The following is a 22,432-nucleotide window of genomic DNA, read 5'->3' on the forward strand; positions in this document are numbered from 1 at the left end:
CCTTAATTGTCCATGTCTGACTTTTTAGGTTAGAAATTGTGGGTCACACAGGGTCAAGGTTTTTAAAAATAAACACAATTTTATGACACGAGGTTGCATCGAGCACTATACAATGCACGACGCGACTGGTTTTGTGGCATTATGGATTATAATATAAATATAATCATGAAACTGTGTACACCAACATGGGGTCAAAAATAACTAAATTCTCGATCTCGCTACAGCAAAACCTGTATTCCTGCGGCGCGTTATCCTCACTGCAGAAATGCAGGAAAATTACTGATGCGCCACAATGACGGCGCCGTCTGACGTCGCTTTATCTAACAATGAGTTGTGGCGTCGCAGGTTTCTTTACGATTGATATTTATAGGGTGTTTTATTTAAAAGGAACCTCTGAATGATTCCGGGCATCCAAAGAGTAATGGAAGTTGTTATAGAAAATGTGGCGTTTCACAGGTTCGTAAATTTTTCTTTTGGACGCAGAACCGGCTCTAAATGCGGATTTTTCAAAGAATAAAGAATAGTGGATTTAAAAAAACAGAGACTGAAAGACTTCTGTAAAAATCAATTAAATTATGTTGCAGATTGCCCGGCGCATCCACCATTTTTAAAATTGCGAAATTAGTGCCACTCCTTTTTGGCTTTGATCCAAATAATAGTAGTAAATTTAAATGATTAATAAGTTTTAGCGGATACGATAAAACTAGAGAGTATAAAAAATTTGAAAAAGATGAAGTGCTTAATTTGACTTTTAAATTTCTAGTTAAAATTGTCCAACGGATATAAACGATTGCGTAAAATACATGTAGTCAAATATCAAGAAGCTCAAAAAAATCTAAAACCACTAATAAATCTAAAACTCTTATTAAAGGAGTAAAAAAAGTGTAAAAAACGTAGTAAAAAATTTTGAGTTCTAAATAATTGAAATATCTAGAGTATTCAGATGATCTAAAGTGTCTGAATAATCTATAATAATCCAGAAAATTTATAGGAAAAACGAAAAGAATTAAAACAGCCAAAGATACATGTTTTCGAAAATGGTTTGAGCAATAAGCTTTAATATTTCTATATTACACACAAAAAGTGTAGTTTGATGTCAAACTCTGTTGTCAAAAAACTCGTTACGCAATTAAGAAATTAATTTAACGAATTAGGTAATTACAGCAGTTAATTAAGTGAAAAAGATAACATACTTCTAGGCTTTTTTTTATTTTACCTTAAACTCAAACTTGGTGTTAAAGGTTTTAATTTTCTTATGATTCTTTTGTGCAATTATTTTAAAGTTATTAATGTATGTTTGCCTCTATTCTATTTACAATAATATTCAGCGCAATAATTATTATGTAAACACTATTTTGGACAATGACAATTTTTTAATACTTGTTTTCACTTGTTTTACTATACCTATCAATAATTTCCAAAGTAAAAGTAAGTCGTAATGCGAAAGAATGATCGTAAAATACGTCGCTGCAGTACGAAATCATCCACAGCCGGTCCTGCTTTCATTTTAAATTCAACGTTAAAAATCAATACAATCTGATAACAAGCTTCATTTCATTGTTACTTCGTTTATTGTATTTTTCAAAAATACAATTTACATATAAATAGACGAATTCGTAATCTATACGATCACGCAACATGCATAGCAGGAATTACAGTTGCGCAAAAATTCACCAGCAGATGGCCACACCTACCAATTCCTGCCAAGGTTTGCTTAGCTTTCCTGCTGCGTTTGCCCATTCCCCGGTTGTTGTTTGACATTTCGACAATGACAGCTCGTAGGAATTTAGTTGACAGCTGTATTAAGGTGTTTTAACGTGTGTTTTTGATGCGTAATTTTAATAACGCGGACTTTCGGTTTTTTGTACTGACATTTTGAGATGGGAAATGTAACGACTTTAATCGATGCTGTACTCTGGAAAAATTGGTATTATTGACATTTTAGGACAATAAAAAGTATCAATAACAATCAAGTTTATTGACATGTTTGTATAATGTAAGTACAAGTAGTGGGTCGGTGTTTTTGCTTATGTTACGACTGAGGTGCTCCAATTTTACTCTAGCTAAAGCCAATTAAATTGTTAATTATCACGGTCAAAATGTGTCCGAAATTTTTTACCCGCCAGTGTACCATGCGGATTAAAATTGGCACAGAACTGTTTTAAATGTTCACATGGTGATGGAACTTTAAATACAAGAGTAAAAGCATTTCCACAAGGTCATTAAACGATAATAAAAAAAATTACAAAGCGAATGAGCAAAAACAATTATTCAAATCCTTTTACGTGGCCGCGAATTAAAAGAATTGCTAACCTTTCTTCTGTTTTTTTGCAGAACTTATCCAACATGGATGATGATCAAAACGAACTGATCCAGGATGATGAGTCATCATCAGAAGTTGAGGATAACTGTCTTCCACCTGACAATCCCCTAGACCACTTTAGACACAACTTAATCTATGTTGAACATTCCAAAACTGAATTCTTGATCCTTAAAGTTTTCTTAATACTTCTAACTTTAGCAGTATTAATCTTATTTCCGCTCCAAATCGAAGCTGTTAACGCCCATGGAGATGTTTACAGTCTATTGTTAACAAACACAATACTATCATTCTTGGTATTGTTCCTCGTAACAGTCGGTCTCAGGTTAATATTTCCAAAATACAAAAACTTTTCTTTGCTGCAAACACCAATAAGGATCCCAAAACTGGCTCAGATATCCCTCGCATATTTTATTTGCGCTCTTATGATAACCTTCGCCCTTGATAGAAAACGAGTTGTATGTCACTTACAGGACCCCTTCAAAGGACTTGTTCTTGTTTTCTCATTGTTGTATTACTTTTTCTTCAGTCAAAGATGTAAGATGTTGGCCGATCCAACAATTCAATCTAATGTTAGTTGTTCCAGTTATGTGCCTGCAACGCATTTTTTCAATAACTGTGATCATCGTGGGATTATTTATTGCTTTGGATTACAATTTGTGCAATGAGTTTAAATGTAGAGGATTCGAACGACAGCACGTGGCCGACGACAGTGGAAACTGGTCACGGAAGGTTCACGCGATCTGGACATCGGTTTATATTTTTGGGTTGGGATTATTTGCTGCGTATTTCTCTATGTTAGAACAAGTTTTTAGTGGAGTCATCGAAACAGTGAGTGAAAATGGAGAATTTTCCGTATTGTAATTTTCTTGCAGTTACAAACTAGAACTGCGCCATTTTTGAGTACAGTATCTCGATCCGTGTCAACCGAGAGTGCCTCCTCTATAAACGAAGAAGAACTCGGAGAAGTACAAACACATAAACAAATCAACCCATTTCATTTAGCGACTTGGCTGCACCTGTGCGGTCTCTTTATTGTCGTTGCTTGTTGTTGGACCGACTTTATTCCAGAAATCGGAAAGGTGAAGACGAAGGGCTCGTTTGACTGACGTTTATATGATTCTTTCAGGGATTTAACAGCAGCGAAGTCCTTAACTACACTTTCAACGGATTCCGGTGTTACTTTTCAAGCGACCCGGAATGCCACAATTTAGCTCTTATACTTTGGTTATTTGTCTTCGCTTATGTTGGATTCGCGGTTGTTTCAATACAGTTTATGATTCTAACTCAATCTGCAGTGTACACCATTGCTACCATGTCGACCGCTCTTCCTCTGGCAGGAATTTGTTGGTCTTTGATTCAGTTGACTCCTCTCGATAATGGTAAAACTATTTTCTTAATGAAGACATTCTTATTTTTGTGTACAGGTTTGGTGCTTTGGGAACCTGCATTTAGTGGCGAACTCATCTCATCTCTTCTCGGTCTCCCTGTGGTAATAACCGGATTATACTTTCTGTATAAATCTCACGCCAAGGACTGTCGTTGGTCTGGAACGTTAACCGAAAATTGTTTATCTAGTCGTGTTACTTAGATTGTTGTACCCTGTATAACTTAAATTGTACCTACTTACCGCTCTGTTAATCTTGTTATTGTTATTGTTGTCTCGCACAGTTAACTTACAGGTGAATCCCGATATAATACGCCTGAGATCAAATAATTATATTCCGGCGGCTATACATAAAACTGAGGACCACGCTTGCATCTCGCCATACCGGGTTTTAACTGTATAAATATCTCTTGTCTTTCCAGTATTATTTTGATACTTTCGTCAGCTTCGATATGGCTCTTTAGGAAGTCCGGGACTAATTTCATTTTTTCAAGGATCAAAATAGTTTTGCTGTATTTCGCCGAACTTCAGATACAAAAGAAGACTTGCTCAGAATAACGATGCCAAATTTATATAGTGATAAAGACAACCAGATATTATATATTTGTGAATATTTACCTGGGTTTTGTATTAGAAATGTATGTGTATTGAAAGGTATATTATATTTAGATTAGAAACGTATAAATAAATAATAATTGTTCATTGTAATACTTTTTTTGTTGTCCATTTTCCTCATTTCCTCCATTTTCCTTCCGACGAAAACTGCAACTTTTTCTGTCTGTCGTAGTTCCGGAAATAAGGAACACTGAAATTCCGGTAAAAATGTCAAATTTATATCGGAAATTGATAAAGTTGATTTTTGAATTCAAAATTACTGAGACCGGATTCTTTGGCGAAAACAGCATCTAAAATCTCATCATGACGTCAAAATCAATCTCGCTTGATAACTATTCTATTCTTAACAACAAAAAAATTGATGCTTCAATGACATTTTTACAAAAAATTAAAATGCCAGTTACAAAATCAACACGCGAAAGAATTCCCTCAAACCAATAATTACAAAATTTAAAAATAATCTTATTGAAATGTAACTTCTATTTAATTGCAGTGTTTAGTTATGTCATGAGTGTCATGACATTATTAGCATTTTGTTTCTTTTAGTAGGTATAAATTGCAGGCTTAAAAGAATTAAGCACCAGAACGAATACCTACTACACGTAAATGATTTGTAAAAATTTTCAAATTCTAATTACTTTCAATTCAATCAACGTGTTATTATCGTGATCATCAAAAGTTGACGTCATACTTGAAAATGTTTCTAGAACACTATTTTTGAAAACTTGTGATTGATTTTAACAATTTTATAGCATTCCTTTGATCCAAAAATTCTTAGCATTTTATGTACTTTCATCAATGACAAATAATTATTACTCTATGACATGCTGTGGCATTGATTGGTGATGGAACGTTTCTTAACTCAATATATTACAAAATAACCACGTATATGGACAAATAACGCAGTTACCACAAATAATAGCATCGAATTTCTAAAACGAAATTACATGTCTCTTATTAATTTTTATTTTAAGAAAACAATACATTAGCTTGTCTAACTCTAGTTATTATCAGTTAAATATCTTAATAATGTCGACAATAAACATTGAAAAAATGGAAAACGTGTAGAAGATTGGACATTTTATATTTATAACTCTGCATTTCGTGACTCTAAATACCCGTTTAGATAATGCAACAACTTTTCTAAGCGAATTGGTCATTCTTGAGAAAATTGAACTACAATACAATACAAAATTCGCACCTCAGTGAAGTAACAACATTTCATCTCCTGATGAAATATTATCACATAACGTTTAAAAAATACCCAGCCAGCCAGCAAGTTCGATGCCGGTGGTGGTAACACTTCACTGAAGATGTATCTTCACGTAGGAAGAGTTTTGCAACTTGATTACCTTCATTTTGATAATATAAAAACCCCCCTTTTACAAAATATGGTTATTATTGTTTAGTGCTCAGTGCAGCATCTTACTGTCGGAATAAGAAATGAACCAAGCATGGTAGGTCGAACTTTCCATTTACTTAGCGTCTTAAATCTTCGGTGAAAAGTTGCGTAATTGTGACATGAGGTTGTTGTTTTAATTTATTTGAATAATTAATGGGTGATGGGCGAAATAGTTTTTCGGAAAATTCAAACGAAAAGCGTTTCGACATCGAGATTTTAGATAAAACTGCTTTATTTTATTGAGTAAGAAGGTTCGGAGATCTTAATCGAAAAAATTAATGTTAGTTGTGCTTTACAGACATCACGCAATTATTTTTTTAATTAAAATTATTATTTAATTAAATTTAAAAAAAATTGTTAGTGAAATAAGTAGGTAATTCGTAAATTCGTAAAATCAAAAAACTGTGTATAACTCGTAACTTTTATTTTTACTGAAAATTTATTAAATTTTTGCTACGATTTGTTTTATCTAATAAAATTCCATCGGCGAGAATTATTTTAAATTTACGTTAATTATGCTCGTTTATGGCATTCTTTTCTTTGTAATGTACCGATCCAAATTTTTTCTTGTAAGATAACTCTTAACACACCTTGCCCATTATTGTATTTTTCCGATTTTTTGATGACCATAATCAGTAAAAAATGTCTTCTGGATTGCATATTAAATTATTTAGATGACACATTTTGACCTTTACTAATGAGTGGTGACAAAGTTGACTTGCTTCATCCCGGATGTACCATCCAAAGAGGCTCTTGTCTCATATCCAAAACTTTTATCAAGGTTTTGTTAAATAAAGTGTTAAGAAACTAAACGTGCAAATAAATCTTTCATAATTTTGGCGTAATTGATACGTAAACAAGACTCCATCTCTGTTTACAATGAGCAAAATTAATTTTCAAGTACAATGGTTGTATAGTCTTTGATAAAAAATGCGTTTTGTTGTTTGAATAATGTATCAATAGTTTTTTTAAATCAGATGCGGACATCGAGCCTTGACATTTACGTTATTGTGTGTACATAAAAAATAATAATTTTAATTTTTGTTATTTTATTAACCTAATAAAAGTGAATAAATATACATATTATTAAGAATCCTTAAAATAGCGTTTACCGATTGAAGAACGAGTTGCTGCTCTTCGTGGTATTAAGTAATCTCGAGGATGCGTTGTGAAACAATTTCTTACTTCAAATCATTTGAACATTTGAATGAGACTACGTAAATTATCAGACTGTCTTAACAAAGTGGACAGAAGCTAAAAGTCAACTCAAACTGCAATGTTTCGTAAATTTCGTGGAAGCAAAGCTGCAAAGAGAAATGATACGCAATTCTAACACTTTTTAGTCCAAACAGCAAACAATGCGATGTAAATTTACGTAACAATTATGTTTTAATACTTTCTTTCATGTATAGCCTCAGCCCGAATACCTACATCCAAGAACATGTGAAGAAAGTCAATCTATTGTGCATTTTGCGTAAATCTTTCTTTCCGATCAATTTACGACGGTGTTTAAATGAAAATCGATTCTACGATCATAGACACAATAGCTTAAGGTTAAAAGTAGTCTCACCTTTTGACTTTTGAGGATAAAATTTTTATATGATTCAAATAAACAGTTGTGTCACAATGTTAATTATCAAGAGGTTGTAACAAATTTGCAGTCTATTATATTTTGCATAATGGTCATTTTGGCGGTCAAAATCTGCCAATATTTGTTGATGGTGACATTTTTTTCTAACATTTCTAACAATACGACCGCATTTCTTCATGTGGTTGTTATTTATTGCAATATGTTAATTGTGCTAAACTGATTTATTACACCCGAATTGTTTAAGCCTAATTATAGCTGACCTCTTGAACCAACAGGCGAATGGCATTTTGCATCCATTATATCATACACGAGATGATACTTTCTTAAAGTAACATTTACTGATTTTGTCTGTTTTTTTTATTAAGATGTAATTAGTAGCATTAAAAGTTAAATGGTTTTGTTTATCAAGCCAAATTAACTAACGGCTTAATTTTCTAAACAATTACAATTACAATATCTTATCTTTTATGCTTGATTGATTGGATGATATGGTGTAACAATTTAGTCATAGTTTAACGTATTATACTTTAATTTTCAGCTTACATAAGAAGTTCTTGTGTGTTAAGCAGTTGACATTTACGTACGCGTCTCTGACCTTTTAAAATTAGTATCTTCATTATGGTACTCTGCATTATTTATAATATGATGGTCAAGCTACCTATCTGCTGTTCAACATGGGAACTCTCAGATATAGAAATACCACGCTGTGGTAATGTTATTATAATTTATACAATTCAAATATCCTTTTAATAAACAACCGATTTTTTGTATTATTTCTAGAACTGTAGAAATAGTACATTATTGTAAGTTTCATTTTATGACAAATTATTATTTTTTTGAAGAGCATTTTTTTTCTTTTTTGGGTTTGAAAGATTTTTTTTTAACATGCGTGCATGCATAAAATCTTGATTTTTTTTCAGAATTTGGTCCATTTTTTATTGTTGGCACAGTCCGTGCTGATATATTCAGCATTTGGTAGTCCGAAATCTTTGTCTACAGAAGAAACACAAAATGAATACACTCCAATTGAAAATACCGCTCTTATACGCCATCGACGTCAAGGCTACCAATATCCTAAACCTTCAATTCCATTTGAAGAAGGTGTCCCAAAGCCAACACAACCACCTTTTGTACAACCAACGACAAATTTAATTCCGTATAGACCTCCTTCAACGACTCAAAGACCGTATACACCGCCTCCAACACAAAGACCGGTTACTTATACGCAACCACCATTCAAGCAAGTTACGACTTTGAGACCTTATAGTCCAGCTAGCACGCCGAGACCATATACGCCACCACAAACTCGACCACCAACACCGTCTTCTCCAGGATATAGTTATCCAAGTCCTGCTCAGCCGTTTGAACCAAGGCCATCGCCTACGCAACCGCCTTATCGTCCCACGCAGCCTCCATATCGTCCTCCGCCTAGTACGCAACCACCGTATCGTCCTCCGCCTAGTACACAACCACCGTATCGTCCTCCACCTAGTACGCAACCACCGTATCGTCCTCCACCTAGCACACCAAGACCTTATAGTCCACCAGTTACACCTCCACCGTCACCACCTTCTCAAGAAGGATATAGTTATCCACGTCCTTCACAGCCATTTGAACCGACTTATAGGCCATCGCCTTCGCAACCAAGTTATCGTCCCACGCAGCCACCTTATCGTCCTCCACCTAGTACTCAACCGCCTTATCGTCCTCCACCCAGTACACAACCACCCTATCGTCCTCCACCCAGTACACAACCACCCTATCGTCCTCCACCTAGTACGCCTAGACCATATACTCCGCCAGTTACTCGTCCACCCCCACCTCCGCCTACTCGTCCTCCACCCTCCCAAGAAGGATACAGTTATCCGCGACCCTCGCAACCTTTTGAACCGTCACCTTCTCAACCTCCCTATCGTCCTACGCAACCACCATATCGACCTCCACCTAGTTCACTTAGACCATATAGTCCGCCAGTAACGCGTCCACCGCCTCCTCCTCCTCCAACACGACCACCACCACCACCGCCGACACGTCCACCTTCTCAAGGGGGATATAGTTATCCACGTCCATCGCAACCTTATGAACCATCACCTTCACAGCCTCCTTATCGTCCCACGCAACCACCTTATCGTCCTCCACCTAGTACACCCAGGCCATATGCTCCACCAATCACACGTCCACCACCACCACCACCTACACGACCACCACCGCCGCCCCCGACACGTCCACCTGCGCAAAACGGTTACAGTTATCCACGACCATCGACACCTTTTGAACAAACTTATAAACCGTCACCTACGCAACCGCCTTATCGTCCCACGCAACCACCTTATCGTCCCACGCAACCACCTTATCGTCCCACGCAGCCAGCGTATCGACCTCCACCTAGTCCACCTAGACCATATTCTCCGCCAGTGACCCGTCCACCACCACCACCACCTCCACCTACTCGACCACCACCGCCGCCGCCTACGCGTCCACCCGCTCAAAATGGATACAGTTATCCACGACCATCTTCGCCTTTTGAACAAACTTATAGACCACCACCTACACAACCACCTTATCGTCCTCCACCTAGTACACCCAAGCCGTATACACGTCCACCTCCACCTCCACCCACGCGACCACCACCACCCCCAGTTGCACCACCTTCTCAAGGAGGATATAATTATCCACGTCCTGCACAACCTTTTGAACTGGCTTACAGACCAACAACAGCAAAACCTTATAGACCACCACATCCATCTAATTCAATAGAAGTAATTGATGTTCGCAAACCGTCTTATTCAACGCCAAAACCACCTACACCTCAACAACCATATAGACCCCCAGCCCCAAAACCGCCAGCTTATTTACCTCCTCCACCCCCAACGTCTAGACCTTCCCCGGCTTATTCACCTGCGACACAAAAACCATTTACTTTTGCCACGAGTGCACCACGAGTGCCAGCACCGTCTTTTCCTCAACAAACATACAAACCATCATTTGCGCCCAGACCGGCCCCGACTACCCCAAGACCACCTCCAGTTTATACATTTGCTCCATCAATACCTGCAGTAACACCTGCTCGACCAAACGCTTCGCCGGCTTATTTACCACCTCCTCCTCCAACTAGGCCACCGGCACCACCCCCGCCAATATCGATACCGTCAACACCAAGACCTTTTTCGATTCCGACTTTTGCCCCACGAGTTCCAGCACCATCAATACCAAAACAACCGTTTAAACCACCAGGATATTTACCCCCTGTGAAAACCCCATCACCAAGACCACCGCCTGTTACATATCCACCACCAACTAGACCACCACCTCCGCCTCCGCCTCCACCTCCATCAAGACCATCAACTTATTTGCCGCCTCCACCACCCAGACCTACATCGCCACCACTTTTGCCACAACCAGCACGCACCAATCCACCAGCTGTTTACAGACCACCTTTGACCACGAAAAAACCAGTGTATCTTCCTCCGCCTCCCCCAACACAACCGCCAGTAAGGTACAACCCACCAGCACCTTCACCGCCACCAGTTTATAATCCACCTACATACTTACCTCCTCCACCCCCAACACGACCACCAGTCGTTCCACAACCAACACGTACGAACCCACCAGTTTACAGACCTCCTTCACCTCCACCACCGCCAAGACCACCAGTTTACACACCTCCAACAACGAAAAAACCAGTGTATCTCCCTCCACCTCCTCCAACACCGCCACCAGTAAGATACAATCCACCATCACCACCAAAACCGCCAGCTTACTTACCTCCTCCGCCACCAACACAAAGACCAACACCACCGCCTCTTGCTCCACAACCAACACGTACAAATCCACCAGCTATTTACAGACCTCCTTCACCACCAGTTTATGCCCCACCGACTACGAAAAAACCAGTGTATCTTCCTCCACCTCCTCCAACGCCGCCACCAGTGAGATACAATCTTCCAGCGCCCGCACCACCACCACCAAAACCTCCAGCGTACTTACCGCCTCCACCCCCAACTCAAAGACCAACCCCGCCACCATTTGTTCCACAACCAACACGTACGAATCCACCAGCTGTTTACAGACCTCCCTCACCACCAGTTTATACCCCACCGACTACGAAAAAACCAGTATATCTTCCCCCACCACCTCCAACACCGCCGCCAGTGAGATACAATCCTCCAGCGCCCGCACCACCACCACCAAAACCACCAGCGTACTTACCTCCTCCACCTCCAACTCAAAGACCAACCCCGCCACCAGTTTACAGACCTCCTTCACCTCCTCCAACCAAACCACCTGTATATCTGCCGCCATCTCAGCCTACGCAAAGACCTTACAGTCCACCGTCTCCTCAACCACCTAGGCCTCCAGTATATACCCCTTCTACACCAAGACCGACGGTATACTCGCCGCCACCTCAACCACCGCAAGTTTATACTCCAAGTTCACCAATTTCTGACAGCAGACAATATTTACCACCGAAAAATGAAGGGTACTTCTATCCAAAGCCAGCAGTGCCATTTAATTTCTAGAAAAATGTCATGAAAAAATAATGCTGTTGTAATATAGATAATAAGAGAAACTGTTGCTATAAAAAATGTGTGCCCTGTTCGAAGAAACAGTTACTACCGTCTACTTTTGGGATTTTCAGTAAATTGTGGTTTAATATTCTATAATTTAATCTTAAATTGTTCATATGCATTTTAAGGACTAAGAAGTGTCTAAATTCTACTTAAATAACTTTGTAAATATTGAACTTCACACATAGATAGACATAGAATATTTATGGATGTTCTATACTATGTATAGAAAAAGTAATTACTAGTCTGTAAATAATATCATATGGTGGTATACACTTATGTATATTTTCATTTGCATTGTATTTTTTTATATTTTTATATATTATTTCTATTGTATATTTTTAAGTAGATATAATTAAAAATGTAACAATTAGAAATAAGATTTTGTACATCGCTATAAGAAAACAAAAGTTGCTGTATAATCTTTAAACGTTTTAAGTATAAGTAATATAGTCTACAATAATTAAAAATATGTGATGACATTAAAATCCACATTAGATGTAATTGTACTAAATATATAAATTCAATTTGACTTTTGTATACTTATGTATTGCTCCTTTTTCCCCTGAATCCGGCTTTGGAATTTAAAATTTATTGGCAGCCTTTGTAAACTAGTATTATCTAGTATTATCAAAAAAAAAAACTGCAAAAAACATGTCAAATAAGCTTTATTTGTCTGAATGAAAACTATTTTTTTCTTCTTCCAAAAAACGAACTGTTGCCTCGACACTCTCATCAAACCCTTGCATAGTCAAAATCTTAAAATTAGAAATTCCTTCGTTTAATGCTCTCTCAAAAATGTGCTTTGAAGCCTCCCAGTAAAGAATGTGTTTTTTGATTATATGTACAAGTGATTTTATCGTTGTAAACAAATTTGCTGCTAGTCTGAAAGAAGTAAGTAGAATTTTGTAAGGATTGTAACCAATTGTATGTACATGTAAGGAGGCAAGCAACTTTTTTTCAGAAAATCGATCAGTAAATCAGCGAGACTAATTTTGTCTCGTTCTTCGGAGTCTTTAGTGAAAAATTCATGCAACAAGCATGTTGACACTTCTCTAACAGCAATCCAGTTCTGAATCCGGTGGAAAATAGAGAATTTATTCTAGTTTTATCGGAAGTTACCTTAGTAAAGTCTGACAAATCTGCAACAGTCACCATCAAAGCCATAAAACAGTATCGGTGCTCTGGGTCGTTCCTGTTGTACCCATTCTAAAATCGAACGCAAAAATATAAAAATATATACAGAGCGTTTGAAAAACTCACTTTGACCATATTGTACTGCCTTTTATATAATTTTGGATGTGTAGCTATATCTGTAGCAAGAACGAAGTCTTTCATTAAACTTAAGAAAAGATTGTATGTTTCCTGATCGAAAAATTCCAAAAAGTTGCAACCCTAAAAATACGATATGCGTTTATAAAAATTTTAATTTGTCAGTACTTGCCTCTATTTGAAGAATTCTAAAAACTTGTGATAAGCGATGCGTTTCGATAACGGAGTCAAAGCTCGAGTACAAACTAGCTAAAGCATTGCTCGAATTTTCTTGGAATGGATTTTGCGTGCCCCTGTAGTCCACGTCGTGGCAAAGACAAGACATAAAATATGCCAGAGCCTCTAATTTCCTTTGATAAGAATAAAACTATCACCAAAATTACCATATTTTATATCATTCTTACGTAATGAACCGCATCTCCACTAATTTTAACTTCTTCAAACACAAATACGCAAAATGAGTGGTAGAAAACAAATGTTTCCAGTTATGATAGGGCACATTTCGACAGCCACTTTTAACATGTGCAACAAAACGCAAGAAAACAGTTCTTGCAATTCGGAACGTGGTAAAATAGTTAAGTTCTTCAAACATCTTTAAAACCAAACAAACAGTTTCTGTTGTTGCAATAATCCGTGGAATAAAACTAAACAGATTAAAGTCAGGATACAAGTGTATCAGTGGGCACGCGACTTTGTTAATAACATCTTCTTCTTCATCAACTTGAATTTGATAGAGGAAGATTTGACTCGACAAATGATTTCTCAGTCTGAAGTTTTCGCGCTCGGAGTATTTAATACTGTGTGTTATCAAAGAACCGCAAAAAACGCCTAGAAGACTGGTAATTTCCTCATCGAAGCAACTAAAAATTCCACTTTTTCTGTTACAGACTTGTACAACTCCAATAGTCTCCTCGTTGTTTTTAAGAGGGAAACACAACAAGTTTTTGGTGTCAAATCCCGTGTATTCGGATAAACTTTTAGTCATCCAACGAGGATATTCATATCCTTCTTGTATGTTTATGAGCTGTCCGGTTGAGACTACTTTATCTGAAATTTCGTTAGTTTTATTTACCAAAGAAGAGATTCAACTCTTACCTGGAATCGATTTTTTTTCGATGGTCTTCACTTTTGTAACACTTTTTTCACCTGAAAATGCGTTGAATACATTTGATATTAAAAACGCTTGATCTGAGTTGTTTAGGAACAAACTGCCTTTGCTGGCGTACGAAATTTTTCTCGCCTCATCTGTTATCATTTTAATCAGTTCATTGATATCTCCTAGAGATTCTATCAGATTTTTTATCACCGTCACTAGTGATTGATACTGTCTTTTTTGTCTTTTTTCTTCCTCCAAAGCCAAAGTGTTTACTAACACTGGTAAACAATATTTAAACAACTCGTGAGACAATTTTATAAGGTAATCTTCGTGTTTCTTACTATCAACAAAACATGTTAAGAAGATTGGTTGTATAGGTTGAATAGAACACGGGTAATCTACACAAAAATATTAGTAATTTGAAATTCAAATTCTGTTTACTTACATTGTTGCTTTTTTAAGATTGGAACTGCGACAATCGTGTAAGCTAAATCGTTGAATAACTCTTCAAATATAGCACGAATCTGAGGAAGATTCACATCGCATTTTAGAGCGAAGTTCTGGTATTTAATTAACTGATTCATTTCGTCTTCGGATATTGGAAATCGTATCGAAGTTTCTAATTCCGTTTGACCTAGTGTTTGTACAACAGCTTCATGGAACTTCGGGAAAAAATGTAATAGAAATGAACATTTACATTCGCCTTCTTTCATTAGCTACAAAGGATTTATGAAAATGAAGATTCAACCTAACTAAACTTACGTAGTTATTAAACTTTATTTCCAAGGCTTTGCTGGAACAATCTGTTAGCGTTTTACATAACAATAAAAGCTTTGATGGATTTGAAACAGTCAGCTTTAGAGAGTGGGTATCTCCGCATTCAGTTCCGTTTTTTCTATTTTCTGCTTTTCGACAATACGGTGGAGGAATAAATAATTCAGGACGTCCGCATTCGTTTACTGGATAGTCCTGTGATTTTTCCATTTTTTGATGCAATTTTGCACTGAGAATTTTGAATGATGTTTAATTTAAAATGTGACACTGACGGTTGACATTGAGGACACTTTTAGAATGCCATCATATTTTTGTTTATTAGTGCAACTAGAACTTAAAAAGTAAAGGAAAAAAAAGACCAATTAATAATAAGAGCTTCATATTAATGCTTAATTTTATTGGAACTTCTAAGTTTTCCTTTAAATATCCGCCTTTTCTTCGTAGCAAAATGGAGAATGTGATTGTAATCGGAGTAAGACCAAAAAAACAAATCGTTCATTGGCTCGCATTCTTTTTATCAGAGGAGTTTTTATAACAAAAAACGCACTCAAGCAACCAACTCAAACGTAACTTTTCGCTGATTGGCTAGGTATCTACAACTGCGATTTATTGGATGATGACTGATAACAAAAAACGCACAAATTGAGGTCTGCATTTGCTGGGTAAATTTTTCGTTGTATTTTGTTTACTGCATGAAAAAAAAATTTGCCCATTTACAAAATTCCTTAATAGTTGACACAAATTTAGGCGTTTAAATTTATGTGATAGATAACATAAACTTGATGGCCAAATTTTTTTTATTTTTTTTACATATCATAATGTAGGGTATTTGCTTCTAACAGGAATACTTTCCAAAAAAAAAGAATAAAAAAATTGTGATTTCCTGTAATAAAAAGAAAATTCTGAGATCTTAAATCATTAGTTATTCATTTCTATGAGTAAGGTACTCGAATTATTCCATAAAAGTAGAGAGGCTTTAGGTCTTAAATGTTTGATTTACAGCCGCAATTGACTTTTAAGTCCTTAACAATAAGCCTTCTTTTCATCTACCTGCACGGCTATTAGGAGATCAGGTATTTTTCGGTGTTGCAGCTTTACAGACTTTGGGTGTCTTCAAACTAAAAATAAAATTTTATAAAATTTGTCTCTCTCTTCCTCAATAATTTTATAATTTTGGCACAGTTAAAAGCCAACTTGAAGTTATAAAATACTTAATTTTCGTTTAGAATTTTAGGTTTTAATAACAGAAAATCATGAAAATTGTTGAGTTTGTTTTCGTTTTCTATTATTTCGTAATTTGGCACGTTTAATAGTAAACAGTAATAATAGTAAAATGCTCAAATTTTATTGTTATAGCATGTAAACAAAAAAGTACACCTTCTGTAAAATGTTAAAATTTACTTTTATACAGTTTTCTACCCGTTATTTCATATCTATGAATGTAAAAACGGGAATTAGAAAACACTCTTTTCAGTTTTTATAAATCCGTTGAATGTTTTCCGATTAATTTCAAAATGCATTTTACGGTCTTACATTATTTATCTTATTTAAGAACTTAAGTCATTAGCTAGAGAAACTTTCTGTTTATATTCCAGGTAGTACGGTACACACCACAGATAAAAGAATTTAAAATGTTATTTGTTTGCACCTGCAAGCGTCGCTAGATTTACCTGTGCTAGTTCCAGGCCTATTGTTAGAACCCTAACAATTACTAACGGATTTAAAAATGTCGTAGAGCTCTGAAAAACTCGCTGAACTTTCACTCTGCCAAATGGGCATGGTCCCCAGCACTTCCCCCTCCGCCCTCCTTCAATTTGCTTTGAAGCTGGGCTGGTTCGAAGGAAGCTAGCTGGGAAAAATGGGAGGCAGCACAATGGGCCGATTGCGGCCTGAGTGCAGTGAATACATCACCCTCCCCCTTAATACCATACCATACCACCACTCTGCCAAAGTTCTAATAAGTGTCTTTTATGTTTCCAACTTCTAGTTACATTAGCAGTGTTAAAAAATGCAAAAATTATTCATTTACTTGTATGATTCCTCCACTCTGTTGGCCTAATTTTGATATTGCACAATCTTCAATCTAGTTTTAAGTAAATTATTATGAAATAAAGAGTAAAAAAAATCGGAGTCTAACTATTATTATAGCTGTTATTATACAGGGTGATTTTTTAAAAACGGTAGGCGTTGTAAAATTTTTATTTAGGAACCGATTTCAAAAATTTAAAAAACAAATTAAATGGTTTTTAATTTCCTATAAACGGATGATTTTAAAATTTTTGTAAATGTCTTAGTATCTTTTGGGCGATACTCAACTTTCTTATTTTAAATAGGAACCCATATTATTTTTTTTTTTTCGTAATTTGGAAGATATTAATTTTCTTGACTCAGAAATGTGTAATATGTTCTACTTTTACAAAAAATATTTTTAAAAAAATTATCAAAATTGTAATGTCAAAAAGCAGCAAATAACAGAAAAGATTGGCAATTTTTTTTTAAATTATTAATAACAAAAGACAATAATAATTACAAATCAGAAAAAACAACTACCTAATTTAATTAAAATACTGTTGAAACGCCATCCCGTTTTTTTCATTGCACAATTGACACCTACGAGAAATGCATTGTGCATTGTAAGGTGTAGCTCCATCTTGTTGAAAGAAAACTTGTTCTTTCTGTTATTTGCTGCTTTTTAACATTACAATAACGATATTGTGTTATTTGACACCACGCACCTATATTTTATTAACTTTTATTGCATAATTTTTTTCATTTTTGATATATTTTTTTTTTAAATATTTTTGGTAAAAGTAGAACATATTACACATTTTTGAATCAAGAAAATTAATATCTTTCAAATTATAAAAAAAATATGGGTGCCAATTTAAAATAAGAAAGTTGAGTATCGACCAAAAGATACTAAGACATTTAGAAAAATTTTAAAATCATCAGTTTATAGGAAATTAAAACCCATTTAATTTGTTTTTAAAATTTTTGAAATCGGTTCATAAATTAAAATTCTACAACGCCGCCTGCCGTTTTTAAAAAATCACCCTGTAGATGAAGCCCAAATTATGCGACATCTGTCGATATAAGAAAGGGTGCACCACTCGACCAAGAGGGGATGAAATAAATAAAGTGAGGTGAACAGGGGATGACCAGTTTCTTTCTTAGACTCCACTTTGTCTCTAGTCCTTCTGCCACCACAGCAGCAAAAATGTGCTCCTTCGGCTTCCTCAAGTCTTTGTTCAAGTGTTTGACTTTCTGCTCATATGAAAGTAAGTACCAAAGTACCATTTTTTGAATATTCCTACGATTCCCTTTTTTTTCATTCTAAATCCACAATATTTTTGGTCCAAGACAGGCTAGTTCATAAAATAAAATTTCGGTTTAATCAATTATCCACTTCAGGCAGTTGGAGTTAAAGTCTACGAAGTTACAGACAGGAATATTGTTCAAAAAGTTTCAATATCACCTTTTTGAATCGGTTAATTGTTAAAATAGTTTATCAAAATTTTTGCATTAAATTGCAGAGACCCTCCTACAACACACCTGTGAAGGTGATATAAATATGTATTTCATCTGTAGGTATGAAACGCTCCTAGTCATAAACGCAGTTCATGTCGTCAGTGAAATACATGAGATCACTTCCTTAATTTAATGGTCCATGTGTTATTAACAGCCTACACATATAAGTTCGTCTCTTAATCGTTGAGACGTATCTTAATCAAACTTATGTCATCGAACGATTTTCTGGTTGCATTTTGCGTTCCAACGCCACATTTTCCCACCTTTTCCGATTCGTCTGATTACATCGTTAGATACTGCGAGTATACGTTAATAATAACTATTTATAAGCGTGTTCATGTATGCATCTCTGATATAAATATACATTCTAAATATACGAAGTCAGCCCAGCTTTCTATTTGCTGTTCTCGCCGAAGTATGAGCGTACGCACGTTTAAAGTGAAGTTATTTTTTACAAGCACATTAATATTCTTAATCAGTCGTAACGATTGTCAGTTTTAATTTGTATTAAATAAAATATGAAAGTGGTATGCAGAGACTGTCTTCGAAAAATTCAACGTATGCTTCAACCTTGCGTTACCAAAATTGGTGACTGCGTGGTCGGTATTACTCAAACATTGTAAAAGTTATTTACAGTATTAGTGTGTGAGTGTTTATCTCAAGCCACTATGTCACACGGTCCTCCATTGAAACGTAGTCAAAAAACTGACTTTGCTCCAACTGCCGTCGTAACACGTGAAAGAAGTTTCATCCGACCGAACAGAGACTCTCAAAAGCGGAGAAGCCAGACCATGGCTACGATTAAGGGTAAACCAACGATGGAAATCTATAGACCACCGAATGTAAGAACCGATATCCTTACCAACACTGGAAAGCTCAACGTGCACGCCAAAGAATTCACAATGAGTCACGAACTACAGCCTTCTAAGTCTAGCGGAAATATAGCTGCACATTTCGAGTCAGTACCCTTGCAACATTCGAAATCAAGTGGAAATATTTTAAGACACGTCAACCCCACATTAATTCCAATTATTTCAACACCTCTTCCATTGCCCTTACTGCATTCTACGTCAACTTCTCACATTTTAAACCACGTGCCGAGAATTAGTTATCAGTTTGGAAGTGAGATAATACCACCTCATATCTTTACAGGCCAAAATCAAGCTCCTCAGAACAACTGGAACAGTTACCAACACAGCAACAACGCTCAAAACTTGAAACGCTCTAAAAGTCTCGGTTCTTCCGACTCCCAAAATTTGGCCGCGAGACTAAAATCCATGGCTAAAGAAGAGATCGACGTGGGGATCTTCCCCGCAGAACACCAAGCAAACTTGAAGTTGGCCATCGATGATCCGAACCAACTCTCCTCCCGGACTGTGATGGACCTGGTGAAGATAATAATGGAACATGTCGTTGAAGGCATTCGTTACTGCGAAACCGGCGCGAAACTCTGCCTCGCCATCATCGAGAAAGAGAAGAACCAAACTTTTCTAGAGTCTCTTTTAAACATGTGTCAACAGTGGTACCAAGAAAGAGATAAAATCTTACGCGGAATCAAAGCCGGGGATGGAACCAGATTCACCGCTTTCATGTGGTTCCTTACCGAAATGTGCGGTCAGTTAAAACGTCACCAAATCAAAGAACAATACGAGGCGCTTCAACCAGACTTAGTTTTACTCTCAGTTTTAGCTAAATGTTGCCAAGCCTGCGTAAGTTTACCTATAAAGTGTCTTTCTGAAACGGAATGCTTGTTCTTCGTACTAACTTCAATTGGGCGAGACTTGGAGTCGGAACTTCCTCAGCAACTAGAACAACTGTTGAATAGTGTTAGAGATGGGTTTCTTGCAAGTGCTGGCTCTCCTGCTGTAAGACGTACTTTGTTGCAACTGATTGAACTCCATGCGTCCAACTGGCAACTTCCTGGATCATCGGTTTTATATTATTATCCTAGGATTAAGTGATGATTTGTGATTATGGACCAAATAAGACTGCACCTTTACAACTTCGAATTTCGTATAGCCGCCGTTTGTTTGATTTTTACGTAATAATCTATTATCACTTAGTAAAAAATAAATATATTTATAAGACATGTTTACAAGTTATTTCATCCTGTTTGAACTGTTGCAAATTTAGTCATGCTTAATTAGCACAAAATCTGCATCATTTTCGCACCTCAAAAGTGATGTAATCAAAGAAACTCGATAATTACTCAAATCTTTATTAGATTACAAACTATATCACATTGTTTTCAGTACTTATTTTTAAAATTCGTCATCCACATTTGAAATAGCAAATTCCACTGTCTATATTTCAAAGTTGGATGAAAAACATCATAATCAACTTTCTGGAGTCTATCCAAATAAACAAAAGTTGCAACTGCTGGTAAAAAAGCGCGTCGACCTTCGCTTGGGACATCATCCCGCAGACTGCGTGCCTTCATCAAATGTTGGTGTGCTCTAGATGCAACTTCATAAACGCAATCACTCAACGGTTTACTAGATCTGCATCGCAATAACTCTTCGTGGCTAATTTTGTTCTTGACTAGAAGTGCTTGAGGAAGAGGTATAAAATTCAATCGTTTACTCAGAGGAACATTCCTGAAAAAAAATTAAAGAACATACTGTAGCTATAAAAGTTAGTAGTTTTAAAGTTTTAACGATTATTGTTACAACGTGACTATACATCAAGATTTGAAGTAATGTGATGGCATTTGTAGGTCGACCTTCTGGACGCGAAGATTCTTTCGCAACTACTGTCGCGACAGGAAAACTTACCGTAGTTGTTGGACAATGCCTTGAGCCTTTCCTAAGTGAGATGCAGCATGATCTGCATTTAGATTTTTAATGTCACAACCTTCCAATATTAAATAATAGACACTTGATACTGATCGCTCCATGTAAACTTCCATTTCATCAAGACTATTAAAACCGGTAGCTCCGAAATTTTCCTTTCGGGAATTAATTAAGTTTTTTAAATTTCGTTTACTCAACTTATGGCTTTGGATAGCCTAGAATAAAAAAAAAGATAATTTCAAGATTTTTCTAAATAAGTCAATGAAAATACCTTAAATAATTCAAGAACGACGGGATGTCGCGGGACTTGGCTCTCCTCATTCTGGTAACACTTGTTAAGAGCATCCTCCCAGAATTGCATCCTCATTAAACCTATTTCTTTCTGTGTAACTTGTTCAGCAACTTTGGCGAGCTCCACGTTGAAACTTCTCACAGCAAACGCTGAGGCTCGTGCATCTTGTTTTAATAAGAGTGTGCTAATGAAATTTTCATAATCGTACGTTCTACAAAACTGTCTGTTAAAACCAAGCCCCAAAGTGTTCTCCTTCGTACTTGACTAAATTCATACAATACTCGGCGGTGGACCCTCCAGTGTTTGTACCTCTTTTTGTGATAAGATTAACCCCCACATTTAACCGTGCGAGGGTGTTCGCGGAAACGTTCATTTTAATGCGAAAGAACGGTTTTATTAAAGCCGAAAGTGGTTTGGAGGTTAACTTTTACAGGAGTTGAGGTTATGTATTATGTCATCATGACATGTGGTAAAAAGTCTAAATACGAACAAATTACAGGTAGCAGTTTTGCTTGGATCAAAGTTTTTACAAAGAATTGTCCTAGGGAAGTCCTGATACGCTTCGAATTGACTTCCCGGAAATTTTTAAAGGGTTCAATCAGCTGACAATACGACATTGTACCAAATTATTAAAAGCAAAAGTTTCATTTGATCAAAAGTCGTGATTGGAGAAATTCAAAATTGCATACCGATCCACACCAAGCCGTTACTAATTGATTATTTTTGAATTATAAGACATTTCCACTTGGTTTTACCGTAGAAGATTATCTAATTTTAATGTAATGACCTCAAGAG

General features: G+C 36.3%; 5 protein-coding genes across 5 annotated transcripts; 3 read left to right on the plus strand and 2 right to left on the minus strand.

The window, feature by feature from the left end:
* The first annotated feature begins 1,731 nt into the window (after window positions 1-1,731).
* On the plus strand, window positions 1,732-4,415 carry LOC148174947 (uncharacterized). Its single transcript, XM_088037363.1, has 6 exons — window positions 1,732-1,996; window positions 2,335-2,857; window positions 2,907-3,151; window positions 3,196-3,402; window positions 3,450-3,702; window positions 3,748-4,415. The coding sequence occupies exons 2-6, from the start codon at window positions 2,347-2,349 to the stop codon at window positions 3,909-3,911; spliced, it is 1,380 nt and encodes a 459-aa protein (XP_087893489.1). The 5' UTR covers window positions 1,732-1,996; window positions 2,335-2,346; the 3' UTR covers window positions 3,912-4,415.
* Window positions 4,416-5,553: 1,138 nt separating this feature from the next.
* LOC148174948 (uncharacterized) lies at window positions 5,554-11,891 on the plus strand. Its single transcript, XM_088036941.1, has 3 exons — window positions 5,554-5,601; window positions 5,732-5,779; window positions 8,236-11,891. Exons 1-3 carry the CDS (start codon window positions 5,554-5,556, stop codon window positions 11,833-11,835), a joined length of 3,696 nt encoding a protein of 1,231 aa, XP_087893067.1. The 3' UTR covers window positions 11,836-11,891.
* LOC148174949 (cGMP-dependent 3',5'-cyclic phosphodiesterase-like) lies at window positions 11,843-15,798 on the minus strand. Its single transcript, XM_088036942.1, has 14 exons — window positions 15,014-15,798; window positions 14,697-14,967; window positions 14,251-14,649; window positions 13,560-14,202; window positions 13,313-13,505; window positions 13,147-13,278; window positions 12,925-13,092; window positions 12,572-12,863; window positions 12,427-12,504; window positions 12,274-12,277; window positions 12,126-12,129; window positions 12,045-12,059; window positions 11,933-11,973; window positions 11,843-11,891 (listed from the first exon to the last, which is right to left on the minus strand). The coding sequence occupies exons 1-14, from the start codon at window positions 15,233-15,235 to the stop codon at window positions 11,843-11,845; spliced, it is 2,511 nt and encodes an 836-aa protein (XP_087893068.1). The 5' UTR covers window positions 15,236-15,798.
* Window positions 15,799-18,934: 3,136 nt separating this feature from the next.
* LOC148174950 (uncharacterized) lies at window positions 18,935-20,594 on the plus strand. Its single transcript, XM_088036018.1, has one exon. It carries the CDS (start codon window positions 19,222-19,224, stop codon window positions 20,512-20,514), a length of 1,293 nt encoding a protein of 430 aa, XP_087892144.1. The 5' UTR covers window positions 18,935-19,221; the 3' UTR covers window positions 20,515-20,594.
* Window positions 20,595-20,755: 161 nt separating this feature from the next.
* On the minus strand, window positions 20,756-22,259 carry sicily (NADH dehydrogenase (ubiquinone) complex I, assembly factor 6 homolog sicily). The gene is made up of 4 exons (XM_088035934.1): window positions 21,898-22,259; window positions 21,617-21,848; window positions 21,328-21,560; window positions 20,756-21,150 (listed from the first exon to the last, which is right to left on the minus strand). Exons 1-4 carry the CDS (start codon window positions 22,008-22,010, stop codon window positions 20,802-20,804), a joined length of 927 nt encoding a protein of 308 aa, XP_087892060.1. The 5' UTR covers window positions 22,011-22,259; the 3' UTR covers window positions 20,756-20,801.
* Window positions 22,260-22,432: the final 173 nt, after the last annotated feature.

This window comes from Gnatocerus cornutus, chromosome 5 (assembly GCF_029298725.1).
Source record: "Gnatocerus cornutus isolate USDA-ARS CGAHR chromosome 5, icGnaCorn1.1, whole genome shotgun sequence".
Taxonomy (NCBI): domain Eukaryota; kingdom Metazoa; phylum Arthropoda; class Insecta; order Coleoptera; family Tenebrionidae; genus Gnatocerus; species Gnatocerus cornutus.

Coding starts and splice junctions, on each gene's coding strand:
- LOC148174949 (XM_088036942.1), bottom strand. CDS start 15,235: ATGGAAAAATCACAGGACTATCCAGTAAACGAATGCGGACGTCCTGAA. Junction 13,279..13,312: donor TAGAGGCAAGTACTGACAAA/TTAAAATTTTTA, acceptor TCGTATTTTTAG/GGTTGCAACTTTTTGGAATT. Junction 11,892..11,932: donor GAAAATCCCAAAAGTAGACG/GTAGTAACTGTT, acceptor CATTTTTTATAG/CAACAGTTTCTCTTATTATC.
- LOC148174950 (XM_088036018.1), top strand. CDS start 19,222: ATGTCACACGGTCCTCCATTGAAACGTAGTCAAAAAACTGACTTTGCT.
- LOC148174947 (XM_088037363.1), top strand. CDS start 2,347: ATGGATGATGATCAAAACGAACTGATCCAGGATGATGAGTCATCATCA. Junction 2,858..2,906: donor CTTTTTCTTCAGTCAAAGAT/GTAAGATGTTGG, acceptor TAGTTGTTCCAG/TTATGTGCCTGCAACGCATT. Junction 3,152..3,195: donor TTAGTGGAGTCATCGAAACA/GTGAGTGAAAAT, acceptor ATTTTCTTGCAG/TTACAAACTAGAACTGCGCC.
- sicily (XM_088035934.1), bottom strand. CDS start 22,010: ATGAACGTTTCCGCGAACACCCTCGCACGGTTAAATGTGGGGGTTAAT. Junction 21,849..21,897: donor TATTGTATGAATTTAGTCAA/GTACGAAGGAGA, acceptor ACAGTTTTGTAG/AACGTACGATTATGAAAATT. Junction 21,151..21,327: donor GGCATTGTCCAACAACTACG/GTAAGTTTTCCT, acceptor ATTTTTTTTCAG/GAATGTTCCTCTGAGTAAAC.
- LOC148174948 (XM_088036941.1), top strand. CDS start 5,554: ATGAAATATTATCACATAACGTTTAAAAAATACCCAGCCAGCCAGCAA. Junction 5,602..5,731: donor AATACCCAGCCAGCCAGCAA/GTTCGATGCCGG, acceptor ATTATTGTTTAG/TGCTCAGTGCAGCATCTTAC. Junction 5,780..8,235: donor TAAGAAATGAACCAAGCATG/GTAGGTCGAACT, acceptor ATTTTTTTTCAG/AATTTGGTCCATTTTTTATT.